At 46.6% G+C, this 15,253-nt stretch overlaps 1 protein-coding gene across 7 annotated transcripts in view; it reads left to right on the plus strand.

Annotated features, from left to right (window-relative positions):
* The window catches only part of LOC149365475 (uncharacterized), a 36,661-nt gene extending 24,688 nt beyond the window's left edge, over positions 1 to 11,973 (plus strand). For 5 of the 7 annotated variants that reach the window (XM_089542789.1, XM_089542773.1, XM_089542784.1 and 2 more), the window contains 8 exons: positions 322 to 1,296; positions 2,091 to 2,348; positions 3,020 to 3,136; positions 4,049 to 4,131; positions 6,777 to 6,925; positions 7,023 to 7,117; positions 9,124 to 9,226; positions 9,723 to 11,973. In XM_089542789.1, coding sequence (XP_089398915.1) covers positions 322 to 1,296; positions 2,091 to 2,348; positions 3,020 to 3,136; positions 4,049 to 4,131; positions 6,777 to 6,925; positions 7,023 to 7,117; positions 9,124 to 9,226; positions 9,723 to 10,543 — 2,601 coding nt within the window. In that variant the 3' untranslated portion in view covers positions 10,544 to 11,973. The remainder of the gene's footprint in view (positions 1 to 321; positions 1,297 to 2,090; positions 2,349 to 3,019; positions 3,137 to 4,048; positions 4,132 to 6,776; positions 6,926 to 7,022; positions 7,118 to 9,123; positions 9,227 to 9,722) is intronic. The other 2 variants (XM_089542782.1, XM_089542794.1) reach the window with 2 other exon arrangements.
* Positions 11,974 to 15,253: the final 3,280 nt, after the last annotated feature.

A 15,253-nucleotide genomic window follows, 5' to 3' on the forward strand; every position in this document is an offset into this window, starting at 1 on the left:
AGCACATATGAAATAGGGTTCTGCTTTTGGACCAGCTGCGGCTGACGTTGGGTAATTAAACTCAGATGGCCTGTGAAAGTGCCACATTCGTGCATTTAGTTTGTAGCCAGGCTGTTAGAGCCCGGGGCGTTGCTGGCCTTCATTTTACTAAAGCAACTGCTGCTGCTTTTTGCGCAACACTGTTAACTTCCACCCGAGCACTCTTTGCTGCCGCCGGGTGGAGGAAACATCGCCTGCTTCTAACCTTCGGCTTTTCGCTCTCTTACTCCCTTCCTCCCTCCCCTTTCCTTTGCCTTCTCTCTGCTGGCTTGCCAACTGCAGCAGCAAGGACCGCTGCGAGTCGTAGCCGCTGCATCAACCACGACAAGCGCTGCTTGTGCTGCTTCTACCTGTTCCTCTGCTCCTTGCTCTTCTGCATCGGCGCTGAGCGTACCACTGGTGTCAGCCACCACGGCGCTGTCATCGAGTGTGCCACCAGTACCAAGCGTACCACTGTCGTCAAGCGTGCCACCAATATCAAGTGTACCACTGGTGCCAAGCGTGCCGCCAGTGTCTACTGCACCATTGACACCAAGTGTACCTCTGGTGTCGGCTACACCATCAGCATCAAGCATGGTGCCAGTAACAACCGCACCCCTTGCGTCTGGCATGCCATCGATGCCAACTGCGCCTCTGGTGTCAAACATACCGATAGTGTCGTGCACACCATCGATGTCAACTGGGTCGTTGGTGTCAGGTGCATCGGGGCTGTCGGGTGGGCCAGTAGTGTCTAGTGCATCGCAGATTTCCAATGCATTGTCAGCGCCAGTTGCACCTATGGTGGCAATGTCAAACACGCCTGTGTTGGCATCGGCAACTGCTCCTCTGGTGTCGAGCGCACCACTGACGTCAACTGCACCATTGGTGTCAACTTCACCACTGGCATCGGCCACACCAACGGTGCCATATGCTCCCCTAGTGTCCGCCACGCCAGTGGCATCAACACTATCGACCGCACCACTGGCATCTACTGCGCCATCGGTGTCATATGCACCCTTAGTGTCGACCACTCCAGTGGTGTCGACGGCGCCAATAATGGTGGCAAGCACAGCTGACATGACTGTACCACCGCTGGCTTCGCATCCCGTGGTCACTGTGGCTTCACATCCCGTGGTCACTGTGGCTTCGCATCCCGTGGTCACTGTGGCTTCACATCCTGTGGTCACTGTGGCTTCGCATCCCGTGGTCACTGTGGCTTCACATCCCGTGGTCACTGTGGCTTCTCATCCTGTGGTCACTGTGGCTTCCCACGTGCGTGTAAGTCTCCAGTGCAGTGTGCATGAGATGTGTATAGTAGCATGTGTGCTTGCATATTCTCACTGCATCTCTTGCTTGTAAGGTGCCTTGATCGCTGCTGTAACTAACTCAGTCCCGCTACTACGCCCACTTCCAGGGCGTAGTTTTCTAGCAAGGTGATGTATTGCCAGATGTTAGGTCACCTTTTAATTTTTGAATTCTGTGCAGCTAAGAGACGCTCACTTCTAGGTGGTCTCTGTAGTAGTGATTAAAGTGGTGATTTGATTTCACCAGCACAATGGCAGCCAGGCTGAAGAGTGCCATACTTACTGTGTTTGGTCTGGTTTAGTACGGGTTGAAGCCCTATATTTCCAAGCATTTTGCTACTGTGAAAACGAGCACCAGGTCAGGTGGTGGCCTGTACCCATTCGAAAACCGTTCCAGTACCCAGCGGCAGTGGGGATCAGAACCCTGCCCCTACCATATATGTGGCCAATGCTCAAACCACTAGGCCCGCACTACAGTCATCTCTATAATAGTGGTGCAGTTGAGGTGCCACCTGAATGAAAATTGCACCTTCAAGGTGAGGTAAAGAGTAGAAACAGGCAAGTAATGTCTCGAAATGGCTCCCTCTCTGTGCTGTGCTTTTTGAGCCTGAAAAGCATGGTGCTGCATTGTGACTCTGGCGTCTCTTGGAGCTGTGTCCCAGTCTCTCTTTGATGCCCTGCAGTTCAAAGCAGGCGTTACTGTGGCTGTTGGCTTTCTTGAATCTCGGAGGCCAGTGAATGGGATCCAAATGCCACTCCGGCTTGCAGGTTCCTAACCAGGCTGTCAGCGGCAAGTTTGTACAGCAACTGCACCATGCTGCTCACCAGCACCACCATCACCACCACCACCACCACCAGGTGGCATCAGTGGCTAGCGGCGTGTCGCCGGTCAACCAGCGCTCACCACCACAGACCCGGCCACAGCCCGTGGTGGTCCGGTTGCAGCACCCAAGCAACCACATCATTGCAACACCGAGCACAACCAAGCAGATTTTGGTGCAGGTGCCATCCGTCATCAACAAGCCGGTGCGTGTTGTTCCCTTGTACCACCACACCCCGCACCTGCCGTTGCATCTCAGTGCGCATTTTTTTTTTTTCGTTTTTGTTGGCTTCATAAAAATCTTCCAGTGTAATCCCCCACTTGCACACTGAAGTAATGACCAGCCTTTGTGGGTTCCACATCTAGGGTCGATTATTCTTATTTATTTGTTAGGTTGTTTATATATTTACTTACCTTTTCACCTTTGGTGCTCATTGACTATACAGGCCAAGTGGTTTCAGTGGAGTACAAAAAAAAAAGCAATGCAAAAGCATTGTGATGTCATACTATAGCCTTGTACTGATCCTCTATGCCTTGGACCTTGCACTAAATAGAAGTACCTTTCTCTCGAAACCAGCTGCTGTCATTGTCTATCATCGAGACATCTGCATTGTTTTGGCTAATATTATGCTATCGGGGCACTAAAGGGCATCTATTATTGTTCACTGTATTGTCAGTCCCTCTCTACCACTCCCAGTTGCAGTGCTTCCGGCTTTTGAGTGTAGAAGGAATAATTAAATAGGCATCTAAGTAAATTAATTGCCACCATGCCTGAGCACATGGCGGGCTGTTCCACAGTGTGCACTGACTGCCTGGAGCAGTTAGACTGAATGCATTGTGAAAGTGGTGACATCAGCGGATTTTTTTTTTTTTCCAGCCTCCAAACAAAAACTCTGGTGGCAGCAGCAGCAGTTCTGCAAAGTCCAGTGTTCCTGTCCTACCGAGCAAAGTGGAGCCCATCGCTCCCAAGCCCCTTCCTCCGCCACCCGAACAAGTGAGTGCTTAACCTTTTTGCCAACAGAGTTGTGGCACTTGAAGAGTACGATTTCCGTTGGGCACTGGCAAAATGAGAGCTCCTGTTGACTGAAGAAGCAGCCATCCTTACGCCTTGCTTCAATCTCTTATGATATCATTAGGAGCCGTAAAATGGGATGTTTTAAGCATACGCTACCTCTTCAAAGCATACCTGGCAGTCTGTTTGGCTATTTCGTGTATCGCAGAGTGCAGTCTGTGTTCTTTGCCACCAGGCCCTGTTGCGACATGTGGCTCTATCGCCTCTGTATTGTGGGATGACATTATCTAGTCCTTTGTTTGTGCTGCAGTGACTCAGAATAGGAGCTCTTGTTCCTGCATATTTTGGTGAATGAATGGCACTTTAACAATATCCTTCAAGAGAAATGATGCAACAGCTGTATCTCACTGTTACTCACCTATGGGGCGAGAACGTGGAGGCTAATGAAAAGGGTTCAACGTTAAGGACAACGCAGCTAGCTATGGAAAGAAAAATGATAGGTGTAACGTTAAGAGATCAGAAGAGGGCGGAGTGGGTGAGGGAACAAACACGAGTTGTGACATCCTAGTTGAAATCAAGAGGAAGAAATGGGCTTGGGCAGGGCATGTATTGTGAAAGCAAGATAACCGCTGGCTCGTAGGGGTAACGAAGTGGATTCCAAAAGAAGGCAAGTGTAGCAACAGGCGGCAGAAGGTTAGGTGGGTGCATGAGATTGAGAAGTTTGCGGGGATACAGTGACTGCAGCTGGCAAAGGACAGGGTTAATTGGAGAGACATGGGAGAGGCCTTTGCCCTGCAGTGGGTGTTGTCAGGCTGATGATGATGATTTTTGTGGCGTGGTTTAAAATCTCTCACCCTCTTTGTCTCAACAAGTGTTTCAACCTTTTCCTTGCAGCCTCCAGCGCCACCTGTTCCTCCCCCGCCGAAGCCAGTTGCTGTTAAGCCTAAAGTTCCTGACCGCGTTCAGAAGATGCACATGTAAGTCTAGAATGGTGGCACCATTTTTACGAGCAGGCCACACATGTTGCGAAATGCATTCTGCCTGCACAGGTTACCGCATCACCTCCCGTGCATGCTACCACTTTCAGTCCGTGGTCTTGTCGATAGTCGTCTTGTTGATTCAGTGGTGCTTGATGGCACTTAGACCCATTCTTCAGCATGGGTTTTCTGAAAATGTGGAATAGTAGCCAGACTGTAGGCCTTTCAGGCAGTGATACGTGGCCACATGGTTTCTGCAGTGGCATTCCTTCACCTCTTGCCACCCTTTTAATATTAGGCCTCTGGGGAGGTGTGAGTGCCTAATTTACACCCCTTTTGAAGCGGTCGGAGGGGCAGATGCTTCTTTCACACCTCTTTGCAGGTTTTCAGGAATGTTGTGCCCCTTTTACACCTCTTAACTTTTTTTAAGCTGTTAAGGAGGTGCAAGTGTCTCTTTTACACCCCTTTTGAAGCTTTGTGGGAGTTACAGGTGTCTCTTACACCCCATTTGAAGCTCTATGGGAGATTAAAGTGCTTCAGGACTTTACACCATTTTTCAGGCTTTCACGGGGATGCGAGTACATCTTTTACATCTCTTTTCAGAGTCTTTGGTGAATTCAAGTGCAATGTTTTGCTTATTTTCAAATTTTTCATTAGTTTGTCTTTGCCTCTTGCTGGAACTGCTTCTTTCCCTACTGCAACAGATTACTGGGTTCCGCATCTTCTGGCACCATGTCTTGACTGTGGGAAGCTTGCAGTGTTTCTCTACTGCTATAGTGCACTCACGCTTCTGATATCAAGGCACACTAGCACTGAAGTTGCCAGTGGTGGCCCTGGGAGGGGTCTTACTGTCGCCTTCATTATAAAGCAATTCTTGGGAGAATTTTTTCCTGTTTTTTTTTTTTTTTTAAGTTCTGTTCTTTCTGTGTACCCTTCTTGGTATTCATTTGGTACTCTCAAAAGCGGATGATCACCTTTAATGCACACTTTCATTGGGGATTCATAATTTTTCACTATCTATGATAACTTTATAATATACCTATGATTCTGCCTTCTGCTTACCAGTCCGTCTATACACTTGAAACAGAGGAAGAATCGCGTAGGTTCTACAGCTTGGTGCAGTGAATTCACAAAAAGATTCAAAATCTCTGAATGGAATATTTTGCCTTATGCAGTTATCGGCGAAGTTTTCATTTAATTAGTACGCTTAACTGCTTTCTTTTCTCTTTGTCTGCCATATTTTAACAATTTTTCACAGTCCTCTGGGAACAGTACGCAGAAGTTGACAGTTTGTTTCAGTTTCTGTAGTCAGATACAACTCAAACAAAGCAGCACATACCCCTTAAGGGGGGACACTGGTCTTGAAAAGAAAATTTTATTAATTTAGTCATAGTTATGAAATTTTCAGGGCACATGTACTTTTGTGCGCTGATTCTAGATATGTTATTTAATTTCATGTAAAACAATTCCTTGAGCACTTATGCACTTTTTATGCAAGTATCTTGCGGAGAGTTTTGAAGAAAATTTGCTGCAGGAAACTCGCTGAAATGCATGCCATTGGGTTCTCTTGACACCAAGGAATACAATAAGGGTAAAATTATCATCCTGGCTCTCATAGAACTTGTGTAATAGGGTACTGAAGCTGCCACTTCAGAAACAGGAATACACACTTTCCTTCTCATTTCTGAAGCGACAACTTCAGAACTGTATAACTTAAGTTCTATGATAGGCAGGAAGACAATTTCACCCTTATTGTATTCCTTGGCATCAAGAGAACCCAATGGCACACATTTCAGCGAGTTTCCCGCAGCAAATTTTCCTCAAAACTCTCCGCAAAATACTAGCATAAAAGTGCATAAGTGCTCAAAGAATTGTTTTACATGAAATTAAATGACATATTTAGAATCAGCACACAAAAAATACATATGCCCTGAAGATTTCGTAACTGTGACTTCATTAATAAAAATTTTTTTTTCAAGACCAGTGTCCCCCCTTAAAGGAGACCCTCCAGCTAATGGTGTCAACCAATTTTCATGACGTTGCGGTCGCACTGTCACGTGATAAGGTTCAAGGAGGTTAACCACGATGTCGAGAATCAGTTGATTCCTTTTGGCTGAAGGTCTTCCTTTGAGGGTCATTTGCCGCTTCAGTTTGGTTTATGGGGGTTTAACGTCCCAAAGCGACTCAGGCTATGAGGGACGCCATAGTGAAGGGCTCCAAAAATTTCGGCCACTTGGGGTCCTTTAACGTGCACTGACATCGCACAGTACATGAGTCTCTAGAATTTCGTCTCCATATAAATTCGCAATTGAAGCTTTTACTGCCCAGTGCTGTCTGTCTCGTTTGACATTGTTGCCAATTTTCTCCAGCAGTCAGCAAGTTAACATTCTTTCGTGTTCAGAACCTGATTTATGAATTCTCATTTTCCAAAGAGAGCGAAAGGCCCCACGCCTGCAGTTTTATGCTTATAGTCTCAGCAGGCCAGCTGACTTCTTGATTTAATGAAGGTCTAAAAAAAAAACAAGCTCTAGGCAATCTCGTACATTGTTGGATCGAGGCCCAACTGCTGCTCAAGAATCATTGCCCTAAAGCAGCAACAGTGATGTGATGAATACATGTCATTTGTTTGCCTGTTTTTGTGGCAGGTTTCATCAACGAGTCTTGGAAGACCAGAATGGTGCTATAGCTCCAGATACTAAGACCCCGTTCTCTTCACGGCGCGACGCTTGCCAGAGGTTGTTACGGTACCACGTCTACAATTCAAGACTACCGAGGGAAGAGGACCTGCAGAAGAGTAAGTTTTTGTTACCATGAGGCTCCATGCCATTGAGTTTAGCTGGTAATGGCCAAACAGGCATGTCTGACTGAGTGGTTGTACATTCTCTCTGCAGCTGACGAACTGTTTGCCGAGGTCTCGGAGCGCTTACTGGAGGAGCGGAAGAAGCTGTATCAAAAGTACCACTACCTCATGCTGCTGGAAGGAATGGTTGGTCAAACTTCCTGCGTTGAGAGCCTTTCACCTGAATGTGCTCTTGAGCATGTCGCGCTGTCTGGAGTGCAGAGGGACAACCCTTAGTTCACTGAGTGCTTCCCTTCAAATTGTGATGCAAAACTGTGGCCAGAAAACTTTTTCAAAACTCACTTGTATGCACCAAGCCAGCCCCAAGTTGGTGCTCATGCAACTGTTTTAATGTGCCCTGCCTGACGAAGTGTCTGTTTTCATGTTGTGTGGCCTGCTCCAGCCATTCAAAATTTGTCGAGCAGTTGTCACGAAATTGCAAGGTAGCGTTCAGACATACTTAAACTTGTTGCCTAACCTGCTGTGGTATAAAGGGAAAAAGCTGCTTCAGTTAGGGCCAAGTAAAAGCGGCTGCAACTCTGTCAGGAGTCAGTAAAGCTTCTTTGTTGGGCTAGTTCGTATATAGTTGGTTTACGTCACAAGTCTTTCAACAGCTGGAAACACCAGTAGGAGCTGGATATGCTATGGTTCTGTTTCACTTCAACATGCTGCTAGAGGTCGTTCGTGTTTCGCTTTATTTTGTCTAGGCCTGCTGTCATCAACGAAATAGACCAGCAGTTTCAGTTAGTAAGCCATAGTTACTGCTGTTTGACTTCACTTTGGAAGTAGATTTGGTTTTGTAGAAACTAGTCAAATTGTTTCTGATAAACACCTGTTTCCAATCCTTCTGTTTGCCATAGCCAATGTAGATACATTAAAGAAACCAAAAGCATAAACTTGAATCCACCATTTACTGATAAATGCGTGTAAGGGCCGCACTTTTTTCCCAGATTCGAGGGCTAATTTTCGGGGTACATGCACGTGATGTGCGAGAAAAATTTTAAATTAAAAACACACCAATCTGGGAATGCGCGGCATTTATTATACGTTCAGTTGTCACTCGCGAGTTTTCCGACTCCGAGATGGTGCTGTGCTCTGGTGCACACTTGTCCCACAAGGAATCATGCAGCATGTCCGCTGTCAACGCATAGTCGTTATTCCGCACTTCCATCACATAGCAGAGAAGCTCTTATTCCATTTCGGGAAACTTGCATGGCTTGCCTCGGAAACCGTGCTTTTTGCGGCTTGTGTTCCTCAATGCATCCGTTGGTTGCATCATTGTGGACGCACTTCTCGGCCACGTCGAATTTCCTGCGCGCCACACACATGCCGTGTTTGAGAGCAAGCTCCCAGCCGTGTAGCTATTGGGGTGCTTGCCCATAGTGCTGAAGTTGCAACGCTTGGCAGCAGCACACAAAAGGCACAACTGCGAACTAACACGCTACCACAACTCCCTTGCCTTTGATAACCACAAAAAACTGGAGCTGGTGATACTGATGCCGATATGGATAACGGTAGCTCGTGGCGGAGGAGAAAGTGGTGGTGGTGATGATGACCCGCGGCCTTGGGCGCCATCCGTGGGCAGCACCTGGAAGCTCCTGTGCACGTGTGGCCTCCGTGATCAAGTGGAGGCTACTGCGCGTGCATTTTGATGGCTATTCCCACGTAGGTCATGGAAAGTTTGGGTGCGGTCCTTACACCGATATTTTTTTAAATATTTCCTTCAGGAAAACGGTGCGGCCCTGCGTTTGGTTTTGGTAGATGGCGTTTGGTAGATAGAACAGCTGTGGGTGGTCTTTGCATGCTGTTCCATATTTTGCATCCGCAGTACCACACGAAATTGAAACAGTTGAAAGTATTGCTATTTATACAAGATTTTTCCTTTATGCTCTTTTGCTTCGATCGTTGGCTTAACACCCTCTCTGCAAATTGTCTTGTTCTTGGTAATAGTGAATGAACAAAATCATCATACTGCTTTCATCATGCCACTGTTATTATTGCTAACTATACTGTTTAGCATTCACGATTTTCTTCTCAAAGAACAGTTGACAGTAACTTGTACGAGGTGATGCCAGGAGTAGTAAGTGTGCACACCTACTAAAGCGTAGCCATCGTGCAAGATTATATTTTTCTTGGATTGCCTTTTCTTGCAGAGAGAATGCTCAACTGCTGAAAAGGTTATGATGGAAAAGCTTTTTCTCGAGCACGAAACGGATGCCTTGGCTGACGAGAAACGAGCAGCTGAGGAGGGGCAGTGTGAGTGTTTCTCATTACTTTACTATTCCTTGCAGTTTTGCGTCCCTTACATGAAATTCGATGTCGCAGGGGTTCGTGACCCTCCGTCAGTTGTGTCTGAAAAAATAGCAACTCTAAATGTTGAATCCATTAATAAAATGCCTAAGACAGCCTAATACAAGCTTCAAAACTTTGTTCTTCATGTGGGAAGCATGCAGCAACCTAAGATTAATGCTTGTGATGTCGCAAACGCAGTGTTGCCTGCAGAAATGAGCTTAACTGAGGCCACGGAAATGGTAAAATTTAAATTCGAAATGATCAGGACAGGCAGGAAAAGTTCCAGTAAAAGTTTCATTAGGATACATGAATCTCTCTTGGAGTTGCCTTTTAAACAACTATGAGCAACTGTGCCCTGAAATTGGCTTCGTCATCCGCATGTGCTTGAATGAACAGAGTGGCCCTTCTAGGGATTCTCTTTCTGTGCTGTTCACTGACGTTCGCCCCTGTTTGTGTGCAGATGCAGGCATTGAGGCACCACTTCCACAGGTGCCCGAAGGTGCGTGGACGTTTGAGTCGAGTCCGTTGTTACCGCCGCCCCGGCCAGTGAAGAAGGAACCCCCGGATTCTTGGCTTGACGACGATGACGACAGGTGCGAATTGGAGCCGGCCGCGAAACGGCGCTCGATCAAGGAAGAGCATCACGAGACTGACGTCATGGCGGCAGTTGTGGAGGAGGAACCGCCCCCTCCGCCACCGCTGCCTCCCCAGGTGTCGATGACACCGCCACCACAGCCCGAGCACGACGACCTCGTGCTGAGCATCCACAAGGAGCTCGACATGTCTCCTCCATCGGAGGACATCGGCGAAGAGGACGACGAGTTCGCCCACGAGCTGGCGGACTTTGAGCCACCGGTGGCTCGCTTCCCGACATCGGCGGAGTTCAAGCGGCCACAGCAGCAGCCGCCCGTGGTGGTGGCAGTCCCAGACTGGACTTGCAAAAGTGCCGAGCCACGGGCCCCCGAGCTGGACCTGTCGGGCATCGAGGGCCTGGATGACGATAGCGGCAGTGGGGTGGTGGTGGACCCGTTGGGTCGGACGCACTACTTTGGTGACGACGATGAGGACGAGGACAAGGACTCGGTGGAGTTGCACGACCAAGTCCAGAGTGCCATCAACAGCATCTTGGACTTTCGGCGGGGCGCTGCCGACGACGGCCTTTGTGTGGACTCTAAAGGAGCCGCGCGGGGCGGTCCGGAACCCATGGACTACGACGATGCGACGGGAGACGCGCAGCCGGACTCTGTTTTAGACGAAGCTGTCAGGAGCATCTTGTTGTGACCTCAGCGGTGTCTCTTGCGGCTTCTCCTCCTCGTTCCTTGAGGCATCGTCCCGCCAGTGACGTTTTCACTTTTTTTTTTCCCTTTCCGGGCACGCCCGTGTGCGTGTGGATGCGTGCACGTGGTTTGCGTTTGAAGTGAGAGCACGATCGTGATATTTGACCCCCTTCCTCCTCTTCCCCTTCTCCGCATTGTCTACATGTCTTGTATTTTATTTTGCTCCCACCAGGCCCTTTTTTTTCTTATGTCTTAAATGTCGCACAACTATGTTTTTTTTTTTTTTCATGAGTACTGAGTGTTGCCTCCCTAGTTCCCTTATTCTTGAAGGGACAGACAGTTTTATGCCACCTATTGGAAATGGTGAGCCCCCTCCACCACGTGTCTTGCGCACATGACTTTCCCCAACACAGTTTTGTGTTCCTGCTAGCTTTCTTGCCATGACTTAAGAAGCTTTTTGGTGAAAAGATGCTCAAAAGACGGTCCACGCACAGTGCAACAGAGCATAAGTATGAAGGGGAATGGGCTCTAGCAGACTTCGTGCCCACTCGCAACAAAACCAGCACGAGTCGTTCTCTGTGCACAGGTATGCATGTACGCTCAGGATTTTTTCCCCACCCACCCCCGATTCCTTAGGCCTCGTTTTATTTTTATTTTCCTCATGCTTCTGCTTTTGTGAAACTTAGGGGGTCCTTTTGTATATGTGCTTTGTTGATGCTTTTTTCTGTCTTGTGGTACCGTTGAGCGCTTTTCACACTAGGCAAATATGCAAAACTTTGGCTAGCTTTTGGCCAGACATGCAAATTGGGGGCCTCTTTCTATTTTGTTTTCCTTTCTGCAGCCTCCAATCTTCTACTTAAAGCAAGGGGGGAGAGAGCCTCATATTGTGGTGGAGAGCAGACCCGGGGGAGACACGAGTTTTTTTCAGTGCCTCAGCTATAAAGAGAAATGTTGTTGTCCCCCTTCCCTGTTTCGTTTGCCGCCAGCGTTGTAAAAAAAAAAGAGGAAAGCAGGCCAGCGAAACAACACATTTTCCCATGTATAGGTGTAAATACAACAATCGTCGCACATATTTATACACAAGCACACATCCGCGACAAATGAATGGAATTTAGGATTTCACTGCTGCTCAAACAAAGTGATGACGGAAAATACATTTGATGTAAATGATAAAAAAAGAAAGAGAAGAGAGTGTTCTGTAAACTGATCAAGCGCCTGCGGAATATGATGGCACTGCCTGCAGCGACTAAATAGACATGGTGTGGTGGTGTAGAACTGTTTGGCAGGTTTGACAAAAACCATGTGCATTGAACTGTTCGAGGCTAGCCTGTATTTATGTATTCGCTTTGTTGTGGGGCTGACACTGTGTATCAGAGAGCAAGCTTGAGGTAATGATATCCTCACTGAAATAACAATTGGTCTTGAACGGGACATTAACAATAACCGGTGGTATCTTTGTTAAGGTAACGCAATGGATTCCAAGAAAAGGGAAACATAGCTGGGGTGATAGAGAGCCAAATAGGGAAATGAGATTCGGAGATTTTCTGGGATAACATGGTCACAAATTGGGGCTAGTTTAGTTGGTCAGTGGAAGAGGTTGTTCTGCAGTGGACAAGTTGGACTCGTGGCGATTCTAGTTTTATATCAGGCCAGTATGACAGAGTCAAAGGCGCTGCAACATTTTGTGTGTCACCAGTTTAAAGTATCCAGACAAAACTATGCATTGTAGGGGGACTTGTATTCAGTTCCCAAAATGTCTGCAGCACAGCCTGAAATTTCGCTGACATTTTTAATTGGTGGTGCGTTCCGAGAAGGCTTTCAAAATGGTTGATTCCTCTTCCATCCCATTACCCATATAGTGTTGGCTGGTGTTCCAATACGTGTGTGGATTGGCTGCAAGAAATGGTGATGTGCGCCTATGCCTCAAGTGTTGGTGCTGTCGTAGTGCTCCAGAAATCAACACTAATCGGATTCAACCCAATGCTGTTCGTGTTCCAACGAGTTCACAACTCACCGTGCCATGAATCATGCATCCATTCCACGCATATAATGGTGTATTTATTTCATTTGAAACACTGTACTTTCATATAAATAATCCATAACTTTGTCAGATGAGGCTATTCTGCATCGCCTTTATTGCAGTGGTGTCATTTTTAACTTGACGTTGCTTGCTATAGTAGAACACAACTTTTTAAGGCAGTTTCCAACACTGGGCCACAGTCCATGCCGTACTGTATTACTCCGTTGGCCAGTCATAATAGTAAAAGAAATCAACTTTCTAATGTTTGAATATATTAAACTAGCCAATTATCAGAATTCTAGACCTCATATTTTTTCTTGTGATTAACTTGTTTAGGCAACAAGGAAAGTTTTAACAACAGACTGCTTTTTTGTCACGGAAGAATTCTGTGCGGCAGTACTGAACGTGGGCGGAGTTTCACTGTGCCATAGTGTGCAGACTTATGGGCTTATGCTTACTTTTATGACATTTGATGAAAAACAATGCCATTTTTGACAAAGTAACTTTTACTGCATTTGAAACTACACCGATACCATATTGAGCTTGTAAGCGCAGTGTTATGTTGAGGCAAAATCATTTTTCGGGCATTACCATCATCACGAGGGACTGAATCTGGATGCATGGCATCGGCACCGACATACCTAATGGCATCAACAGACTTTGGGCGTTCACACGCGATGTTATTTCTTTGGTCTGCATGGCTTTTGACACAACTGATGTAGGTAGTTGTAATGGACGTGGCCTCGGGAATCACAGGACAGTCCATCTTCACAAGAAGGGGACTATTGAAAGGCTTTTGTGTTTTGTACCCATGCCCTTTGCTTGGTGCAATGTGGTAACCAAATGCGATGGATCCGCTTCTTCTAATCACAACCTCCAGCAACCAGAGCAGGGTCCGTTTGAATTATTGCAGGACGATGAGAACAGATACGTACATTTCATCTGGGGTTACTACTTCACGTAACATCAAACGCACAGCTGTCGGCCAGGCAGGATATAGAACGCACAAAACAACGAGACTTTATTATTGTAGCCAGCGGTTCTCCACCACCACCACCATGGCTGTAGCTTTTTTGTTCTACAAATTGCATGTTGCTGCTGCAACCGTCTTAGCGACTATTGTTTGTGATAGGCAGTTTCCGTCGACCACTGTTTTTATGACGTTTGTTTTCCGCCTTTCTGCCCCGTTTCCCAAGCATGCATACAGACCTTTGCACTGTTCACACAGGATGGCAAAAACAAATGCTCTTTGGACTGTTGCGAGGACATGCATACCGCTGTGCTGTATGCGTGTCAACACTAGCACTGTGCCCGCAACAGTCCAGCGAGCAACATGGTGACGCGTGCAAAGAGCGCCTTTTTTTGCAAAGGTCTATGCAACAGGAATAAAAGTTGGAGAGAGCATTGAAGAGAAATATACGTGGTGCGGTACATAAGAAGCAGCTCAGGGTCTCCGGCAGTCACGTGCACGTGCTCACAGGCATGCAGCAAGGAGCCGAAAAACACTGTGTACAGAGTTGGTTTTTTTTCTAGAAAAGTGAAAAAACTACGCTACGGCAGATTAAAAAAAAGAATGAAAAGTGTAAATATTTTATTAAAAGATCTTTCAAAAATTGATGCTGTGTGTGGCCCATGCTTTTTGTGCATCACAACAGCCGAGCTAGTCATTCCAATCTGCCCCCCCCCGATTGCCTTTGCGGGGTGGGAACAGTTGATAACAAATTATGTGGCGAATTTATCAAAATTTTCCTGCTATCAAAGTCGTCAAACAAAAATAACACAAGACGTACTAAGCCAAGTATGTTGTGTACAGAATACTTTGTTATTCCAGCCACTACAACTAAAAGCTTTGACACAGCGTGACACAATGATGTAATGCACACACAACAGTTTTTGTCAAGGATATCTTTTATTCTGTACATGTCCCAAAAAGGAATGAAAATCGCACATGAAATATATTCCATCACTGCTAATGACTAGGCCAAGGTATTTTTTTTTTTACTCTGCATGATGAAAGGCTCTCTGCTGTATTTTTCTCCTTAAATCCCCTCGGAACATGTGGCTCGACAGAGCTCTCGGCAATCAAATGACGAATCTTTCATATTTTTTTGACCACCACTAAAGGCCATCCAAACAAAAATGCAATGCACAAATGCTCTTGTGCAAGCGTTTTCCAGAAAACCAAAGTTCACAATGATGTAAAAAAGGGGGGGATGGACGAATGATTTCGGCTACAGGTAAGTACAGATGTAACTCCCAAACCTCTGTGTCCCGAGATAAAAAGATAACAAAACGTGAATGTGCACCTAAACGAACAGCTTCCGTATTTAAGCCGTGAAGTGAAGAAACGTGACAGCCTCAATTGTCTGTCGGCGCTCTTTGAAGTCTTCAGATGCCAACAGCTGTGTCACTCGGCATGCTTCTGCAACAAGTACTCAGCATTTTTATCTACGGCTCGAAATCGCTGCATTGTAATATGTGTACAGGGACTGACCTACAATAAATAATTCTAGATGTCTGCAATATGACAAAAGGCTTCCTCGAACAATCGACGGCTTTTTTTTTTTCTTTCCCCCACATATATAGATGTCAAAGATCCCCGAACTACAGCCGATGTCCAGTGAAACGGCCGCTAAAATCAATCTGTGACCATGTTGTTGCATGATGAGAACCCTGGTAGCTGAAGTCCCAAAA

This window comes from Amblyomma mixtum, chromosome 1, assembly GCF_055824585.1.
Source record: "Amblyomma mixtum isolate Tamu chromosome 1, ASM5582458v1, whole genome shotgun sequence".
NCBI classification, from domain to species: domain Eukaryota; kingdom Metazoa; phylum Arthropoda; class Arachnida; order Ixodida; family Ixodidae; genus Amblyomma; species Amblyomma mixtum.